Source organism: Eimeria tenella, genomic scaffold (assembly GCF_000499545.2).
Source record: "Eimeria tenella Houghton genomic scaffold, Eth_scaff5, whole genome shotgun sequence".
Taxonomy (NCBI): Eukaryota; Apicomplexa; class Conoidasida; order Eucoccidiorida; family Eimeriidae; genus Eimeria; species Eimeria tenella.
The window spans coordinates 248,433-268,072 of NW_013543395.1; the positions used below are offsets into that span (position 1 = coordinate 248,433).

Here is a 19,640-nt window from a genome sequence, read left to right on the forward strand (position 1 = left end):
CGAAGTTGTTGTCCCGCAAAACCTAGTTTTCTCAATTGCTGCCTGCATTGCGTTCAGTCTTATGGGTCACACGAAATCAGCATACCCTCGGAATCTTCCCGTAGCACTGTTTTGTCGGCTACTTTGCCGCTCAATTCTTCTTGTGTTGGCGTCTCCAATATTTCCGATCCCCACAAAATTCTGTAGTGCGCGGCCCTGAGCTTGTCCCTTGAATCCAAGCAGCTACTGTTACTCTTGTATTAATAATACACCACTACTCTGTTTATGTGCAATGACCAAGGCAGTCTGCAAGATAAACCGTGTAGTGTGCTAGTCCAGCCACCAGCCACTGTGGTGTTCATGCTGACTGGCAGCAGAGTCCCACAATTCGTTTTCAATGACCTAAATGAGAGCACCCTATGAGTCGTGATGCCATCTTGTTCTTGCAGAGCAAAGTACACTGCATTCAGGCAAGTCCGCCGCCTCTAGAAACGTCTAACAAAGACAATGCGAGCATTGAACGTTGCTGGATCGTACAACGAAATGCATGCACTAGTGCGACTTAATCCAAGATTCTGAGCTAGGCAGTTAGATGCCTACGTATGATTCAGTGCAGTTCCTTTACCTGCTTTGCCGACGATGTGGAACCCTGGAAAATGATTCAGAGCTTACATTGGCAGTGCGCTTCCGCGGTAAGCTGCATTTGGATTCCGGGTCACCATAAAAAAATAAAATCCAGCTGAAAAGACACTATTCGAAGACTCGCAGGTTGAGATCTCCCCTGCCAGCGAGCAATGGTATCAGCATGGCCCAACAAAAATACAGGGCGAGTCTGCAAAGACACGAGGAGTTTGAACCAAGTGCGTTTGGATTTTAGCTAAGCAGTCTTTGTGTCACGATAGGTTAAAATTTGTGCTGAGGCTCTAAACAACTTGCACATATGAACGTTTGCATCTCAGAAGAAGCCCCTTCTCAGCGTCATCCTTCGGGGCTTCCGGAGTCCTGCTGGTCTTTCGGGTCGTTGGCATCTTTTTTTATTTTGCAGCCCCACATTAAGGGGCTCTGACTGTTATTTTTGTAGTTTAACTCTCATTGCAGAGAAAGTGCCAGAGTTTGAAGCTTTTGGCGGGAGCCTGCTACGCTCCGTGTCGCCGTGGAGGCGGTTAGCTGGACCCTTTTAAGGTTATCTCCTTTTGAGCTTTCTGCATCAAACCCAGTGTGTTGCGTTTGTTAAAGAGCGTCAAGAAGGCACTTGTTCACGTTTCGTCTTCTTGTGGAGATGCCAGCGTCTCAGGAAGAGGTCTTACGACACATATCTAATGCCATGCCTGCAGCAGGAGCTGGGGACTGTTGCGAGGCTCTAAATGCAGCGGCATCCGAGGTTTTTCTTCGTCGCCGCAGCATGCAGAGCCTCAAGAGTGGGCGCAGCTCTGTAGACAGGAGATCGGTGTGCGGCGATGGAGAAGTGCCAGCCGTGACGGAGAGTGCAACTACACCTCCTTCTGATGCCGATGAGCAGAACCTAACGTACGAGCGTCTAAAAAACCTTCGACCGTGTCCGCCTGTGACAATATCTTTTGATGAACTGTCTCGTAAGTCTGAAGCTTTCAACACGCACAGTGTACATGGAACTATCTGGCATTTGGGACCCATTTGAGGAGGCGAGCTCCACTTTTGGGGTGTCTAAACGCCTTGTAGGGAGAAGCTGGCTTGCAGAGAGGACCGCCTAAACGCATCTGAACAGAAACCTCCTATCGTGTTCGTAAGATTGCCCTAGGAAACCTTCCCGACGCGGTGATGGATGCATGCCCTTTTGTCTTTTGCGCTTTGATATTCAGTGAAGGTGAACGTCCACAAGAGGTTCACCGGAGTGCTCGCTCTCCCATTTATAAATCAGATTGCACGTGCTGTAACTCCTCCTCAGAGCAAGACGCTCCTTATGGATGTCAGTGGGACTGTGCACCCCGGAGAGATGGGTAAGAGCAACTGTTCGTTAACTTAGTGCGCTGGCTATGCAACTACTCGAAAATGATGCGGGGACACTTCATATTGAAGCTCATTAACAGCATTGAGACCCTACCTCAGACTAGAGCAGACAAGCGTGGCCCTGGGCACTGTGACATTTACCTTTGTGGCGTTTTGTCTTCAGTGGCACTTATGGGGGCCAGCGGAGCGGGCAAGTCCACTCTTCTCAATGGTGCGTATACTTTATTGTGTGCGTTCTGTTGCACCTTGCGAAAGAAGGGCTGCTTCAATAACAAGACTTCATCTTGTCTAGCAAACATACCAGTATGGCAGGTGGATAGAGCGAGGGTTGCACACAGCTCAACTTGTATGCTTGCATGCAGGGGTCATTACAGTTTAATTAGCACACTTGCGTGTATGTGGTCGTGCAGAAAATATTTATCCTTTTTTCCGGGCTGCGCGCAGTTTTGAGTCGTCGAATCGTCACAAATGGGGGTTCTGTATTATTTAACGGCAAGACGCTGGGGCCCGCTGAAGTGAAGCGAATCTGCTGCTACATACAACAAAGTGATATATTCTACGGATTCCTAACGGTAGAGGAGCATCTAGACTGCGTGGTGGGTTGAGCTCGCCGTTTTGAGAGGGGGCGCGCTGTGTGTTCCTTAGTACTCCTACATGTTACCTCCTTGTATTTCATCTGAAGCCTGCGCTAGGGCGCAAGCAGCTCCACAAACTAGCAAGAGACAGTGCACGTTTTGACAGGGACTTGCGAGACATGTCGAAGGCGCTCTTATTTGTCTCCCTCAGTATAGTCTTTGAGTAGGATATTGCTGCTGTTTCACGGTATCTGCGGCTTTTGTCTTCTGCGAATGGCACAGGCAAGATTGCGGACTGGATGGAAGAAGGAAGAGAGGTCGAAGCTTGTTGATCGTCTGGTGGAGCTCTATGGCCTGACCAAAGTCAGAAACTCGAGGATTGGAAATATTCAGATGGCGGCGAAGAGGTAAGCTTGCGAGGTTGCAGGCGCAATGATGTATCTCTGGTCTTCGTAAGCACAAGATCTGTTCTGTTTACTCTGCAGAAATGTTATACGCGAGCGTGTTTTATCGTTCTTGCAGCATTTTGCCTTTACTTTTTTGTGATCATCCATGTGGTTTTAGGGGCATCAGTGGAGGGGAGAAGAAGCGTCTCAATATTGCTACGGAGATGATGACAAACCCGTCTGTTATATTTGCTGACGAGCCAACCACCGGCCTGGACTCATTTATAGCCGAGAATGTTATGCGTATCTTCAGACACTTGGCAGATCGAGGTGAGAGGGCCTGCGCTCGTGCGTTTACATTCAAGTGGATCTTGGAAGCAAAATTACTGAGCTGGAACGAAGCCGAAGCCTCTTTTCGCATTTTGCGTGACACGTCGGGCTAGGCACGCAAAAAGGATGATCGGAAGGATTGTCTTTTTTGCGTGCGTGGTTCCAGTGCAATCACTATAAATGCTCATTTGTTTTTTTGCACCTGCTCTTCCTGCAGGACGAACCATTATATGCACGATTCATCAACCGAGCTCGAATATATTCAATATGTTTTCAAAAGTGCTTCTTCTTAGCCAAGGCCGTGTGGTGTTCTACGGAGACCGCGAGGCGACTCTGTTGTACTTCTCGCGTTTGGGCCTCCCGTGCCCACCCTTCACCAGTGTCCCAGAGTTCCTTCTTGAGTTGCTTGTGAAACAGCAGCTCAGACAAGGCAAACAACCAGACGATGCAATTGAATTAACTCCTGAGAAGTACGCATTCATTAATGGCACATGATTGTACGTGATAACTTTGGTCCTATCGGCTTATATACGGCATTCGCCCCAGCAAGAACGTACCTGAAATCGGCTGTGAACTTATTTAAATGGCACGTGCTGAAGTTGCTGTGCTCATGGGGCATTTAGGCCTATCAGCACTCAGTTACGCACATTTCACACTCGCGCAGCAGCTTCATTCTGCCGACAGACGGCACTTGGAGGAGTAGCGTGCGTTGCGTTTCTACAAACTTACTGGTGCGCCTGACTCATTTCGCTTTTGTACGTTTATATTGCCCTATCTTAAGTGTCCGTGAGATAGTATCTGTGGTGCTTGCTCTTCAGACTGGCAGAACGGTGGAAACACACAGGTGTTGCCTTTGTTGCCGAGTGGGTGAGTAGACGCGCACATGTGTGTACGACGCTTCTTTTTTAATGGTAGAAGGAAAACCTATGATGAAGTACTTGGGCACCTAGGGGGAGACCGTTGCTGCGGTTGTTCTGCGCTCCCCTCTGTTTTGTTCTTCGTTCTTCAGGCGAATGTGCGGGAGAAGCACATCCAGGCAATGCAGGATGCTGGAGCTTTTCAGAGCGGCCACGGTGGACAGGTGAACAACATTCAACAGCGTTAATTAAGAGCGGCAGCGCATGAAGCAAGCTGGGGGCGTTGAAGTTTTGTTGCGCGGACCGATATACTTCAAGAGCATCCCATCGCTTTGCTTGCGTCATTTGAGTTATGCCAAATAAACTTATAATGGGACAGCTGACATAGCACAGCTCACTGTTTGTGTAGCTGTGTGACACTTGCAGCAGGAAAACACTGCAGTTTGCAATATTTTGCGGAGTTTGCTTAATCATATATTCACAAAATGCATCGTTTCGCAAAGCCCATTAATCTCGTTTATGTCTCCTGAATTCCGTGGTGCAGCAGAAACCCTTCGAAAGCGACCTTTCTGAAGTCTTATATGTTTTAGGGCGCAGCTGAGCTCTTGCTTGGCTGCTTCTTTTTGTGTCCACTTCAGGATGCTGAAATCAGCAAGACAGGTCAATTGTTCACACTTTCTTTCTACTTCCTTTTTTTCGTTTTGATGATGTCATGGATCGGAGACGCCTCTTCCAGTTGTCAATCGGCCACCCATCACTTCTATGACCTGCGCGGCTAGCAAAGATCATACTCGCAGAATGTGTTAAGCCGCTTTTCTGCTGGGCTTGTGTGGCTGATTGCGTTGTGCCGGCAAAAAAATATCAACTGGCGAATATGCATGCAGTCCGTGCAGCCTGCCACTGGTGGATTTCGAAGCAAAAGATCTCTGCTGCAGTCAGACGTTTCCTGCCTAATGGGTGTAACTGAACGTACTTGCTGTTTTTCCTTGAACTTCTACAGAGACGCGAAGTCCCGTCGAAATGGAGTTAGAGCCAGCGAAGGAGCTTTCTGACAAATATAAGCCCAGCTGGTGAGCCGTGAGCAGTGTGCACAGATTGAGTTCAGCTTGAGTTTGTGAACTTTTTTAGATATTTTGTGCATCTGTGGAATCTTTTCGAATGCATGTGTAGTACTGCTTCTGGGACGAGCTTGTGCTGTCCTCTTGTGCCACTGAAGGTCCGAGGAATTATTTACCTTGATTCATCGAAGCTTTATCAGCAATAGTCGAAACCCGAGAATATTTCAGGCTCGAGTGGTGCAGACCCTAGCGCTTTCGATCATAGCAGGTCTGATTTTTCTCCGTCTAGCGCCAAACAACTACTTGTCTAGAAACGGCGCCACAATCTTCATTGTCTTAAATCAGGTATGCCGAAGTATATATGCCTAGCGTAACGTCGGAGTGTGCAGGGAAAAGGACCACTCCAAGGACAACACGCTCAGAGTCACTCATGGATTAGGGACAGAGGCAATAGCGCACGGGAGAGACTCAGACGCAGCGAAGCTTTTTAGGGCCAGTTCAGTATGAATATAGTTGCTCACAATTGCCTATCCATTCCATTTGCATGTGTCTCAAGGAGAAGCTATTTGCATCTATCTGGAGAAGCAAGCGAATTTTCTGTATTGCAGGGAAGCCTTGGTATGGTTTCTGTGCTACAAACGTTCACCAGCGACAAGGTGTTGGCCGTACGAGAGTACCAGGCCGGTCTGTACCGCCTTACCTCGTATTATTGCGGTAAAATTATTGCCGATTTCTCTCTGCAGATGCTTTTTCCTATAGTCTTCGCAACGTAAGAATTCGCTAAATTGCCTGTGAAGGCACCTTTCACATAGCCCGTATTTTTGCCTGCCTAACGCGTTTTTTGAAAAGGTACAGCGAGCAGAAAAATTGAGCTGTATCTCATATTTAACTTAGTGACACGTTGACAGTTATGAATATATAATTTTTTGGCGTGTTTCCGATATGTAAAGGTCCAGTGGCCCACAGATGAGAAAGAGTGTATAACTCAAGACTGTTGAATCTTCGTCCTGCGTGTTGTGATTCAGCATTGCATGGTACATGGTTGGCCTGAACGATGCACCAGTGCGCTGGCTGCTGGGCCTGCTGTTCATCTTGCTGGCAACCAATAGTGCCATTTCAATTGGCTATGTAATATCCAGTGTGGCGCCTACTGTAAGTCTCGCGCTATGGTATCTGGAAATTCAGCTTCGCGTATGTGTACTGCCAAGCGAACACACAGTGGACATGCCCGCAACAGAACGACACGGTTGCGTCTTCGAATGACTTGTTTGCGCTTTTTATTGTAGTTGTCATAGTATTTTCGAGTTTACTGCATGTACGACTCTCCCCAGTCTCCGTGGAACAGCCCAGACGGATTGTATCGGACCTTTAAGTGGCAGAGTAGTTTCGTGCCTCGGCGAATACCGCCCTTACTTATTTAGTCGGCCCTGCCCGCTCATTATTTATGCAAAATGCGAGGAATTGCCAAGGTAGAAATGCCCAGCTTCACGTGAAGATGCGCCTGCTACTGCGTGCTTATCAACAGCTGCAGTTCGCCTCGACGATGATACCCATACTGTTCATGCCCCTTGTCCTCATGTCCGGATTCATGGTTATTTTATCTAACATGCCAAATTTTTGGATTTGGCTACAGGTAAGCAAACTAAAATTTCACGTGCCTTGCCGAAAAGGGCGAAGAGAGCGCCTTAAGGCACATGCAGCTAGAAGGATCTTCCCTCTTGAACCTTTGATGCTAGCGGGCATCTTAGGATGTGAAGGCGCCAGGGCTAACCACCGGAAACCACTGGAAATGACGAGACGCTGTGTGCGATTCAAACTGAAGAGCTTTTGTTGGCTGCTTGTGTGCGTTGGCATTGATCGTGTAGTACATCTCGCCTTTCCGCTGGGGATGGTCTGGAGTGATGCACGCAGTTTGGGGTGAGCTGCCACTGCAAAGAGCTCAGCCTGCAGGCGGTTCCACGTAAGCAGGCACTCATAGCAGTACACCTCCATGGGCGAGCTTGAAAGGCATGTAATTCCTTCGGTTTGTGTTGTCATAACAGAGGGAGTTGAGTTGGATCCGTGTCCGCCCGAAGTTCTCCCTCCCCAGTGCTACTCAACTGGAGAACAGGTCTCCGGCTTCACAAATTCTTACGTAGAACTAAGCGTATCATTACTCATGTGCAGACGAAGCATAATGATCGTCAATGCACTGATGTCGCTCAGAAATCTCTAGGCGTCTCCTTCTTTGTTCGTACTAGGTATCTCTCCGCAGCAAGCTTCCAGTTTGCTCGTTTTCCTGCACGGTCTTTCGTTCGTTTTCTCGTTTGCAGGTACTGCGGTACTACGCCTTAGATCAGGACTCGTACTGGTTTAGCGCCTTGATGCTTCTGATACAGATCATCCTGTAAGCACTTTAAAGACAAAACACTGCCATTCATGCGTCTCTTGTGTACGATACACAGAGTGTTTGTTCTGTGGAGGCAGACCAGTGCGTCTTGCAGAGCTGGTTTGCTTGTGCAGATACCGGCTACTGGGTCTTGGATTTCTCCTACTCATCAACCGCCGCAAGTGACGCCAGTACAAATACTTCGTTTTCCCTTTTTCTCGTGCATCATTGGCAAAGAGCGGAATTTGGCATGCTTCTTCATCAAGCACACAACGAAGGGCCACCGCTATGCCGTGTACGCAGTCGGAAGGTTTTTATGAAAAGCCTGTGTGTACCATGAGGGCGCCGTGAACCTTTTGAACTCGCCGTTTTTAATGCATATAACATGATGTGTCTGATGGGTCCTAGGCAGGGGCTAGCTAGTGACGATCATGGCCTTACATGAAGTAACAGCACACTGCGAGCACACTATGGACAAACACAACGCGTTCGTTTGAACGTGTTGTATTTTGAGGAGACTGTTGGCATTCGGTTTGAATGCAACTAAAGCTAAAAATATTTTCAAGTGGTTGGCGTGTGGAAGGCACGCGTTTAAATCCACGGTAAAGACACCACTATACTTGATGCACTGTTAGAAAAAAACACGCCTAAAGAGCTCCCTCTGGAGATTACTGGCTTGCCACCTAGACAGGGATCAAGTGCACATACACGTAATTACACGTACAAGGGCGCTCATTTGCCGCGCGGCACATTCTCCCGTATAGGGCAGGTTGCTCCCGTAACATCTGAGTAACTGGCAGTGGATGCGTGCATGCAATGTCAAGCGAAAGCACTATGGAGGAGCCTCTTTACACGACGCCCGACATAAACTTCACGAACTCATCTGCCTCTTCGTCTGTGCACTCCTCATGATCGCTGTCAGTGTCTGAGTCTTCTCCCCCGAAAGAAACTGCACGAGACCGCTGCTCCGCGGTTGCATGCCGTTCTTCTTTTGCATCGTATTCAGCGAAAGCAGGATGCAATTTCTCACTAGTTGAAACATATCCACCGCCTTGAGCGCAAAATATCATGCCCTCGCTTGGCAGCCTAAAGGACAAGAAGGAGATGCGGAGCGTTTGGGCCAATTTTTTCACGTTCTGCCACCAGTGATATGCACGGCTGCAGCTTTCAATAGACCTAGGATGCACGCGAATGCCTTACCTAGACGGGGCCACTTCTGCCCTCTTCACAGCAAAAAGAGGCTTTTCTGGTTCTACCCGTCCCTTGTGACTCATCAAAATAGCGTCCATTCGGTTCGCATGCTGATGTACGCCTCTACATCTCCAGGAGCACAAACACCTCCACGGGCTTTTGCTGCACGTCATGCCGCACCTACTGCTGCAAAAGCCTCCCTCTTGCCATTGCAATGACCTCTTGTGTCTCAGTACAAGTCGCTTAGCAGCCGCCCCAGCAGCAGCGCCTGCTCTGGCGCTGCACCGCCTTCCCAAAGAAGTAAGCGTCTCCAGCGAGCAGAACCCTGAGGAGCTATCCCCTGCTGCTGCAAGTGAACCTGGATCTAGGGGGGCCTGAAAATGCAGCAGAGGCTGCTGATTCTGTAATATACGGTAGTTCCCCTCCAACTTGTGGAGAGCAGCCACCAACAATGCGCGACCCCCATTGCGCCAATCTATAGGGAACCGAGGCACTAAATTGGAAGGAACCTGCGCGCATCAAGTCATAAGTCTGTCAATTCAAAAATATCGAGCCCTTAGAAGTGCATGTGTGACTGGCAACAACGTTTTCTTGCAAATTTTCATGTCCAGGGAGCCACAGCAAAGGAAACTGAAGACGCGTGACTTGCAAACGTTAATGGGCTGTATATGAGTCGTCACAAGAGAAAAACACACGATCTAGGAGTTTCCTCACTTTTGTTGTTTTGAATACGGGATCATAAAGAGCCTTTTTATGTTGATGGTTCCCTGAGTTGCAGCGTAAAACTGGCTCATGTTGTTTAAATTTGGTGAAACACAAAGGCAGATACTCAGTAGAAAACAAAACTGTGCAAGGGACAACTGACTTTATGTATAATTCTGGCTCCTGGCGTGTGAAGAATGGGCGTACCGCGAAAGCCGATTGGGCGACGACCTGTTGGCGCAGGCACCGGGGGGGCTTTCAGTAATCTAAAAGGGGTAGAAGATGCCATCTCACATGAGTACTCTAGTTCTGTTGTCCCTTGTGTAAATTTTAGATGGAAAAACTGTTACATCAGGAATGAGGATGCGCACAAGACCCATTCAACACAACACAGGGCGGCGGTGTAAATCCACTCTATCAGCACAGGGGTTGACTGAGCTTCCGTTGATGCGGTGGGCCAGTGAACATAGATGAGCTCACTAAACTTCAGCTATACAAATATTACGCATTTCCTGTAGCTAATGAAGCTCGAATGACTGAGGCGTGCACATCGGAATGACGGAAGGGGTCGAAATGGTATCCTAATGCCATGTCTTGCGACACATTGAAATAAAGGGAAAAAGACGTTAATAATCCACTAAGCAACTCTTTAGCAAGCACAAAGCTCACATCCTTGCAATAGAATTTCCCTGGATTTCACATATCCCAATGTAGGGCTACCAATGCACTGTTGCATGCAGGCCACAGGGCAAAAGGCTACTCAGGATTAGAAGTTAACCGAATTTTTTGTTAGCAGTGCAAAGACCCGGGATAGTAACTAATCTTCTACACACGAATTTTCTTTTTAGCACTCATTTCAACTGTACGTAGGGAAGGCTTGCCAGGCGATAGCAAACTGGATGATTTGAAGGCGTTTCAACCACAAACAGACGAAATCCATTTGTGAGCGTAATTCAGTCTCCATGTATTGCATCTACTGACTCACTTGCGACTGTCTAAAAACACACTGTTTGCAGCCACTCGCCGAACTAGCTAATGTAATCGAGTATGGTATTGGGCCGCAGGTACTACTTGTGGTCCTTTCGCATTTTTCACATCGGGCTGGCAATTAGTCGCCAGTAGCTCAGTCTTGTTTAAAGCCTCAACTACTGATGGGGTGGCGTTGTACTCTAAAACAAACAAGAGTGGCAAGAAATGGCATCGGAGCATTGCAGGCCGAGTTCCCCTTCACTTTGCATGCCATCTCCCCGATATTAGCTCCTTGCCATCCCAAGACTCTGCATGATTGCAGCTTATTTTCCCGGTGTAACAGCTCGTGCTTCTCGATGCGCCTTGGATTGCAGTCCATAACTCCTCTCACTGCCGTCGTGGGATCGCACACTCCGTAAAATGCCTATCTCCTTGCACGCTCATGCTACATATTTGACAGTCCTCTGCAACAACTGTTCATCCATCACGGGCACCTTGTGCACTGCTGAGTATGCAGCTGTTAGAGACACTCGCCGTGTCACTGAGCCTGGGATTGTCATTAGGCCCGCTGAAACCCCAGGCACGTAAGTGGCAGTGACCCTGTACCCGGTCTGCTGCTTTTGTTCAGTGGAAGATGCGTTCCTAACACTGTACCTGATGCCATTTGTACACTGTTTCAGAGGAAACCAAGCTCACATGTACACAGTCGCATCCCCACTAAAAGTCGGCATTTTTCAACTGAAGAAATTTACAAGAACTTAGTTGGCCACAGCACTGTAGTCGCGAAGTGGTCAACAACCTCTTGCAGCCACTATGGCACTAGTGGGACCTCGTTCACTAGCATTCTTGAGCTTCACAACCTAAAAAGCAACTGGATGACAAGCAGAGGCCCATCGAAGGTAGTGAGGCCTGCTGTCCAGGGGCTAGCAAGAAGCAAGAAGAGCCAGTAGACTGAATCAGAATAGGGTTTTTCGGTTGCGATGCAACGGGAAAGAATAGGTCCTGCGTATATCGTTTCATCTTCTTTAAAAGACGTAGATAGTCATTTGCCAACAAGCGGATGAAGCATTCCATCAGAGAGTATCCTAGCGGGTATTAGGTAGTACTGCAAATGTCCTGCACCTTCACGCCCCTATACGCATCTGTGAGCTCTGCACGTATGAAGTGAAGCGCGCTGCCCAATAAAACAAATCGCAGCAACGCAATGCCAAGACACCTATGTGTCTCTTGGGAATACTCCCACTCCTGCAACCCTGTTTTATTAATGCAAAAACTCCTCAGTGCAAAAATTGCTAGTAGAGAAAGGTATCTTGGTTAAGTACCTACTGGTGGCGGACTACGAAGGTGCGTTGCTGCAATTTCTCGAGACCAATGTGTGGGTGGTGAGCATAATGAGAGCCTTTTGTGCGGTTTATTGAATGTACTTCCAGCAACTTGAGCCGTCATAGGATTTCCTGAGTTACTAGACATAATCCCCCAATCTTATCATTTTTTCGCCTCTTTTATACGTAGTTTTTGCAATTAAATTGTTAAATGAGAGGCCTAGCATGCATTTCGTGAAGCGTTCAGGTGAAAAGGGCATGCGAACTTTGCTTGATATATTGGGTTTAGACAGGCCAGCATTAGTCAGATCTCGCACTCAATTTCTTGAGACAGGTCTCAGCTTTCATTTCGTTGTCCATTTAGGTAAACCATCACCCTAATCATCCAGCTACTGTTTCATTAATTTGCTCTCCTGTAGAAAGCATTTTATCTTCTGAACAGAGCTATCATTTCAGGTGAGGGGATCTGTCTTCATCTCTGACCTCATTAGTGAGTCTTTTAAACTAACGAATCCGTGCAACCTCACACTAAGGTACTCAACATAGGAAGATGAAACCCCTTTTCCTCTCTTCGACAGGAAAAGGTGTGTGCCTGCCCATAGCTCTGGCGCTGCTTTATTTAGGGGAGTAGAGCACTCGCAGGCGGGGTGGGTGGAGCAGAAATACTAGTCGGACATCTTGCTGTGAGCTTGGTAACGTAACCCCGCAGTTCGGTTACATGAGGGGGAATCCGCAGAGGCGTCCTGTCACCAAGTATCATGCTATATATCAAGCAGGAACTCCTGCGAAAGGATAAAGAATGCTTAACTATTCGTGTAATGTGCAGCACTACGGCTCTAAGGAACAGACAGATGCATGGGCACTCCTTTTGTCTAATTCTGCATACCTCTAATACGGGAAAAAAAACAGAGCGCCATGAGCTTCCTTGGTTAATATCGCTGCAAATCTCCACATTGAGGTAATCTCTGCACCAATACTCTCGTAGATATCTTCGTTGAATATCTTTGCCATAGTTGCTGCTTCGACTTGCTTGTGGTCTTCGTTGAGCAGCTTAATGATTGCTTAATCGGCAAAGTTCGACAACCAGCCTTATATAAATGGCTAGCAGCCAAGTGCTGATACTTCATGCGTTTTCTGCATACCACAGGGAGTATCAGCACTTGATTGCTAGCCAAGGCCAAAGCCTTCATTACATAATGCAACTTAAAACTTAAGAACCCGTGCATTCCAGCATTGTGCATATTTTACGCAAGATGCGTGTTTGTGAATCCCACGAGCACCACGCGATGCCTCATATAGGTCAGAGACATCCTGAAAAAATAGTTCCACAGCCTTCAATAGCTTGTATTCAGGAGTAATTCCTTAAGGGAAAATCACAGCACTGAACAGTGACTGCTTAGAAGCACGGGGTAACAAGCGCCACATTAGGACGGTTTGGTCAGTGCGTCAGCTCAAACAGTGGATGACGGCACAACACTGAAGCATGGATAGATACCATATGGAGAGCTCTATCCTATTTTTCGGTGCAGTGGGAGCCTGGCCGAGGTGGAGCAGCCGCATGTGGTGGTTTCCCTGCTCACTAAACAGAAGTTCCTTTTTTCGTTGTCCTCCGGTATGCCTATAACCACTTTTGGCCGCTGAAGCGCCGTTGACCCGTGCTCAAAGTTTTCTTGTCCTGCAGGAAAGGCGATCTCCAAGCTCGCCTTGTGTTGGCGAGTCTCTTTTGGCGAGATGTGCAGTGGGATGCATGACGAAAACTCTCCTTCTTTTAATTCCAGAAAAAATTGAATGGTGATCAGGAAATGTAATCTAATTTTAGCCTGATATTTATTTTGAAGGACCTATAAAGGATCCGCGCTGGACACCTTAAACTTTTTTCAGGGCATTCCCTCACCAGCACGCCTTTTTGTCCTGCTCGAAGATGGCAAGGGCTTATATTTTCCGATTGTTTCCACCCAACACTTTCTCCTAAAGGGATGGAAAACTTAATGTTGAGAGCATTGTGGGCTTTAGCTTATTGTCTTAGCGCTGCGATGCAGAGAGTCTCCCCCTCACAAGGAGGCGAAGCGTGTCTGCAGCATTCGGTAAATAACCGGACTCGCTTATTGCTCAGTTTCCCCCCAGAAACGCGCTTAGCATTTTGCATATCTGCCACCAGCTGTGACATCATTTTCCATCCAGTGACTTCCTCTAGCAAATTGACACACATTCAAAGGAGCAATGCCAGGAATGCCAGCCACATAGTGCTCTACTCTCCCCAACTAATGAACTACGCAAGTATCCATGTCCTCCTTTCAAAGCAAAACTGATCATTTCACGTTCTATTAGCACACTCGTGACCTCGTCATCAGATTTGTAGCCTCAAGCTCAGCTGATTCTTAGGACGGGAGCACCCGAACTTGCCAGTTAAGACTTCACATTGCTAAACAACTCCAAGTTTCATATCCTTCGTGTACATTAGCCACTCATGATGATAGAAGAAATTCACTGCTGATTTAAGTCTATATATGAAGAACAAGCTAGTATGCATGAATCAGTGTAGAGGAAACGCCAGAGACCACTTGGCCGAGGCACCATCGGACAATAGTAAGCTCGTCATTAACAAGATCACACAATATATAAAAAAAAACTAGAAGCAACCTCACACCAACAAAAATGCTGATATTTCTACATTTGATGCGGAAGAGTGATAAGAGCCGAAATGAAAGTTCTCGTTGGCGCTAGGTGGCCAGAACGGAAGGTATAACGCAACATGTCATGTAGCGCTAAAAGGATGCACATTTAGCAGACGGAGGTGAAAAACCGTTAATCGTGGATCTCTTGGCAAAGCATATCACTCGGAATTCTATTTAGAGGATCTTTCGATGCAGAGACCGCCTCAAGTTTGGCCGGCTGAAGAAGTCGTTATGTTTGTCCTTCCTTGCCTCTGACCACCAGAAGTGGGCTTTGCGGCGACCACCTTGGCATTTTAATCCCAGATTTTTTTACTTTAATTTTATTAAAATTTTAGATTGATAGATGGCATTGTCTACTGATAGCGTCTAGGGAGACCGGAAGTTCTCAGCTGAAGAACCACTAGACCGGCCAGGAAGTACTCGGTAGTATACGTATATTTCCTCAATGCTTGAAACCATCAAGGGTAGGACAAACCAGGAGCAACAGCATACAATCCATTAGCTAGTGTCCAATGGTCTAACGGATCCAGGAGGCCACCAGCCTTACCCTTGCCTCGTACTACTTCCATGCGACAGCAGTGACTGTAATGACTCATATCGGGATCACGTCTTACTCTTGCAGTGCGCACGACGACGCATCACGTCTGAACTGAAAAGCTCCTGTTATCTGCCAACGGATATTGTCCTGCTCCAGATGATGGCCAGGCGTTGCCTCATTGTCGAGATCCTTGTGCTGAGCAGTTTTGTCGGTAAGCTTGCATTTCTAGGTGAGATGCCTTTACGTTGTCGTTACTGCAGGCACATTGCCCTTTTGTATTGAATGTGTGAGGGTTATGAGCAACCCCACCCGGGAAATGCTCATAGCGACGTTTTGCGCCGTCTCTGCAGCTACTCTAGGACAGCCGGCGAGGCCATTGTTTGTCAAATTTCCAGGTAACATTTTATATTATGGATAACGTTTTCCTGGAGAAGAAATGGGGGCCTTGCATACGTCCCTTCAACTGTCGAGATTTCTGCAGTTATGCTCCCGAGCAACGCGTACATTATTGAAAGAATTCAACGGTCCTTCATTCGACTCGCTGCATCTTGATCTGCTCAGGCTGTTCACAAAATCATTTCCTCCCAGAAACCTCCACATTGGACTATAGAGAGCACCTGTTAAGGGCCCTCATGCAAGCGTTCCGTCAGCGCAGTCCTGACGATGCACTTGGAGGACCCCAGGTGATGGCTGCTTGCACGCAGGCAGCTGCACTTCTAGATACTTACCGCACCCTACGAAGGGCGTACTTAAACTTTTACGGGGAACAGGATTCAGACGCTGGCATGTCAGAGGACAGCGCTGCATGGATGTCCGGGCGATTCAGCCTGATGCTGGAAGAGGACCCGGCCGTCGGAAAAGACAGGGAGTTGCAAAAATGTTTGAAATGGTGCATCGACTCAAGTAGGCTGACCAAGTAAACCCATAAAAACATGCGTAATGTTTTGTGACTGGATGTGCTGCTAAACACTTGTAAGGCAGTAACTCCGTAAACATAAGTTGCTCTTCCCGACGGACGTGGTTCAACGAATGAGCTTTTCTACCGAATTGTGTTGTTTTTCTGCAGCCTTGATTCTGCAGCAGATGCTTTCCCAGCGCCCCATCACTGAAATTCATGAAAGCAGTGTGTCTCCTGGCAATGCATTGAATAACTTGCTGGACGTCTCGGAATCTGGATGCGATTCTTTCAGCTCCCGCACTACACAATACTTGCTAGCGCGATGCCGAGACGAATCAAAGGAGCGCCTAGCTCAGATTCATATCTGGGCAGCGCTTAGCATTGCCCTCTCTGAATATTTTTTTAAAGAACAACTGACTTGTGCAGTTAGAGCACAGGGAAATTCTGAAAAGGCTCTTAGTCTCGTGAGAGCTGCGTTGTCATTAAGCTGGGAACGTACTAGCCTCCCCCAAATTTTGAAACCTCACTTCCTTCTTTTGCAAGCAGTGAAGAGCATTGAAGATAGCAGGTTGCTAATAGACCCCGACAAGGAGCGCATAGCGAAGAACTGTGGCAACATTGGACCACCGCATATGAAGGAATTTTCGCCCTTATTTGGGGAGCCGAAAACCTACGAAGAGGTGCTCATTTCGATGTACACACTGCCCCTGTCTCATGGCAATGATTCCGGGAGTGGTGGTGATAGCAACGTTAACCGGCAACAACGCTCGGAACCAGGAGAACGTGACAGCAGTAACGTGCACGGAGACCCAACTTCGGAAGCACCCAAGGAAGGTACTAGCTATCATGCCCAAATATTGACTGAAAAAGTGTCCGTCGTGACCCTGGAGTGCTTATTGGTCCTTTCTGTTAGGCGAAAAGGACCTGAATGTCCCACAGTTTCACGAAACACATTTTTGCAATGCGCACCCGCTTGGCTCTCTGCTTGCGAACAAGCGCGGGCGACACTGTTGGCAGACTCCTTTTCTGTGTTTCAGGACAAACACATGCCACACAGCAGGAGGCAAACACCTACCCCCGTAGCTCGCCACCGCCACCTCCGCCGCGCGTACACCGAGAGGGTCAACCTGAACAGGCAGTAGACGAATTTCGTCCGCATAAGACTGTACAAAAGACAGCAGTAAAGATGCCAGCTAGGCGGACGGAGCTCAGTGAGCCTCAAGGAATCGATTTGTCTACTTCAGGTGAACAGACAGAAGACAGTCAACATCAAAGCACAGAAGAGCAAGAGCTGGCTACACTTAGTGAGTCAAATGGAACTAAAGAAATGTCCTCAGTGCCTCCGCCCAGCACAAGCGAGGAACCTGTTGCACACAGCCATGCTTCAGAATCGGTTGAGAAAACGCAACTCTCACACACGGTTCGAGCTCCACTAGCAGCTACCACGTCTGAAGAGCATGCTTCATCAATCCAGCCAAGAGGCTCGGGGACTCAAGGCAAAGGCGTCGCAAAGCCTTTAGAGAAGCCAGATAGGCACGGTACCGGCGGATCATCTAAAGCGCCTCTTGAGGAAAATAAAAGCAACGCATCTTCGAGTGCACCAAAGTCACTGCCTCACCGCATCAAGTTTGGCTCAGCACGAAACCGAAGCCCTACGGAGCATGAATCTGGAGACAAGCCAGAACTCCGGCGCGTTGCATCAGATGACTATAGGGCACGTAGACAAGCGCTCCCGAGAAGGAAGGAAGGTAGCCTATACAGCCACCGTCTGCTCTGGAACCCAGAACAGTCACCCGCCTCAACAGGAAGTCTGCGCAAGGGGGATGATTCTTAACCGACGTTGTTCCACGAAGGCGCCAAAAAATTATTTTTGTTCCTGCTCTGTAGTTGCTTTCCGTTTATGTACGAGACTTGAGGAGTTGGTGACCCGGCATGAGGGCAGCGAGGAGACGTCACTCCAACTGCCCAGTTTTGGTGTACCATGTCGTCTTTTTGGCTAAGCAAATGTTTTTAGAGCACAAGAAACATTAAAAACGCCTTGGACTGGCTTGAACAGCAAGCACAATGGAGCGGGGTCCTTTTCTTGACGAGCTTTTGTGCATATTCCCGATAAGCGGAAGTCTACGCCGCATTTCTTTGATATGTGAGATATGTAACTTCCGCCTCCCCACGGGTTGCACGATAGGACAAAAATGCTATCAGAAGTACGCTCAGTTGGAAGGCCATACATCAGGAACGACCTGCGCTTGAAGGAGCCCCTTGCCCCTACAAAACTATAGCAAGCACGTGCTTCAGTGCTCCGGGCGAGAGCTTGGCGGAAAGAACCAGCCTCGTTGAGGACCTGCGGGAGCAAGCATGCCAAAATATTGAGATGCGTTTGCCAGTCCCTTTGTAAACCAAATTGCGATGCGTCTTCCAGTTCCTTTGTATACTACTGCTGTTGCAGATATGGATGTCCAGTGTAACGCATTGATCTTCATATGTTGAGCCACTGCCCGCTGTCTGTCTTGGGCAGGCCCTTCAGTACGCTGCTGCCTCGTCGCGCACATACACTTAGATCGAGGTTGCCTTACATTTCTTCTTTTGACGAATTCAGATTTTGAGTGAAGACTGTGCGTCACCCACTTCTGTAGTGGCTGGCCATTTTTTCGCCGCAATACTTGATAATGCACACTCGCTCTCGCCTTCATGTGGTGGCCGCTGATTTGCAGTGCATAATTTGCCAATATGCAGACTGACAGCGGAGCAAAGCCCACTTCTGTTCCTGAAAACACATCTGTCTCAAACGAGTCTCGAGCCCTGTTGTTGCGGCTGATCTTCCGTTCTGTCCTCGTTAGTAGCCAATAATGGACTAACCGCAGATACAGGACTACTATTATAAATGTGTATTACGCAGACGTATTTTCGAGCCATGGGTATTCTCTCTTCGGGAGACGTGAGGTACTTGCAACCAGCCTGCTGAACGTAATATACTGCTTCAAAAGAATTGTTATGGCACAGTCTTTCTGCTTAATAGGAACAAGAAACGCCGTATTCTTCCAAGATATGCACGTGTTTTGGCAATGCATGCCTGGGCCGTCGCGTACGGGTTGGAACAGAGTCGCCATTGCTTCTACAGCAATTCTCGCCAGATGCATAGAATACGCCTGTTCTGAGATGCACTAGAATGTACTGCTTCACGCTTGTACTTTCTTTTTACGCAGAGCCTCTTTCGTCTAGAAGGCCAGCATGCACGAGTATTTAGAAATTTGTCTGCTACAGCTATGTTACGGACCACTCCATAACGCGTTCCTGCATTGAGGCGGCTTACCCAACGGCAACCTTTCTAACTGCAACAACTGCCCATTATTGTTTTGTTCTTTCAGTATCTCGGAAATGTTTTCACTGGGTAATCCATGCGCTTGCCATGCTCCTTAGCTGTGGTAGACCTTTCTCAGGCTTCCTCTCACGAATCGAAGTCTTACTCACCGTTTCCCCTCAATATCACGGCAAGCCACTAGAATACCGTCAGAAGCTGGTTGGCCAGACAATTTAATGATTCACCGCCGACCCAAAAGAACCAACTGTGATTTATTCAATCACTATGAATAACCAAGGCACCACAAAAGTGTGTTGGTTTTGTACACAATACACACTGTCACTGTCACAGTGGACCAATAGCATACCGTCGAAAGCTGATGGGTCAGAAACTTGAACAGGTTCAAGACCCGCCAAAAAGCAGCCACTAAGAAGCGTTTGATTACAGTAAACCACCAGGGCTCTACAGGAAACCGTGCATTTCAGCTGTAGAATTACCGCGCTTATCC

At 47.9% G+C, this 19,640-nt stretch overlaps 4 protein-coding genes across 4 annotated transcripts; 3 read left to right on the forward strand and 1 right to left on the reverse strand.

The window, feature by feature from the left end:
- Positions 1–1,258: 1,258 nt before the first annotated feature.
- ETH_00010960 (white protein, putative) lies at positions 1,259–7,725 on the forward strand (the record flags this gene model as incomplete). Its single annotated transcript, XM_013377311.1, has 19 exons — positions 1,259–1,571; positions 1,818–1,955; positions 2,129–2,176; positions 2,410–2,561; positions 2,823–2,947; positions 3,105–3,256; positions 3,474–3,726; positions 4,075–4,123; positions 4,266–4,337; positions 4,752–4,773; positions 5,114–5,183; positions 5,330–5,439; positions 5,780–5,885; positions 6,197–6,323; positions 6,697–6,804; positions 7,037–7,088; positions 7,214–7,281; positions 7,484–7,557; positions 7,674–7,725. The coding sequence occupies 19 exons, from the start codon at positions 1,259–1,261 to the stop codon at positions 7,723–7,725; spliced, it is 2,091 nt and encodes a 696-aa protein (XP_013232765.1).
- A 662-nt stretch (positions 7,726–8,387) lies between these two features.
- Positions 8,388–8,828, reverse strand: ETH_00010965 (uncharacterized protein; the record flags this gene model as incomplete). Its single annotated transcript, XM_013377312.1, has 2 exons — positions 8,388–8,625; positions 8,740–8,828. 2 exons carry the CDS (start codon positions 8,826–8,828, stop codon positions 8,388–8,390), a joined length of 327 nt encoding a protein of 108 aa, XP_013232766.1.
- A 6,740-nt stretch (positions 8,829–15,568) lies between these two features.
- Positions 15,569–16,976, forward strand: ETH_00010970 (uncharacterized protein; the record flags this gene model as incomplete). Its single annotated transcript, XM_013377313.1, has 2 exons — positions 15,569–15,839; positions 16,003–16,976. 2 exons carry the CDS (start codon positions 15,569–15,571, stop codon positions 16,974–16,976), a joined length of 1,245 nt encoding a protein of 414 aa, XP_013232767.1.
- Positions 16,977–17,020: 44 nt separating this feature from the next.
- On the forward strand, positions 17,021–17,668 carry ETH_00010975 (uncharacterized protein; the record flags this gene model as incomplete). Its single annotated transcript, XM_013377314.1, has 1 exon — positions 17,021–17,668. The coding sequence occupies one exon, from the start codon at positions 17,021–17,023 to the stop codon at positions 17,666–17,668; it is 648 nt and encodes a 215-aa protein (XP_013232768.1).
- Positions 17,669–19,640: the final 1,972 nt, after the last annotated feature.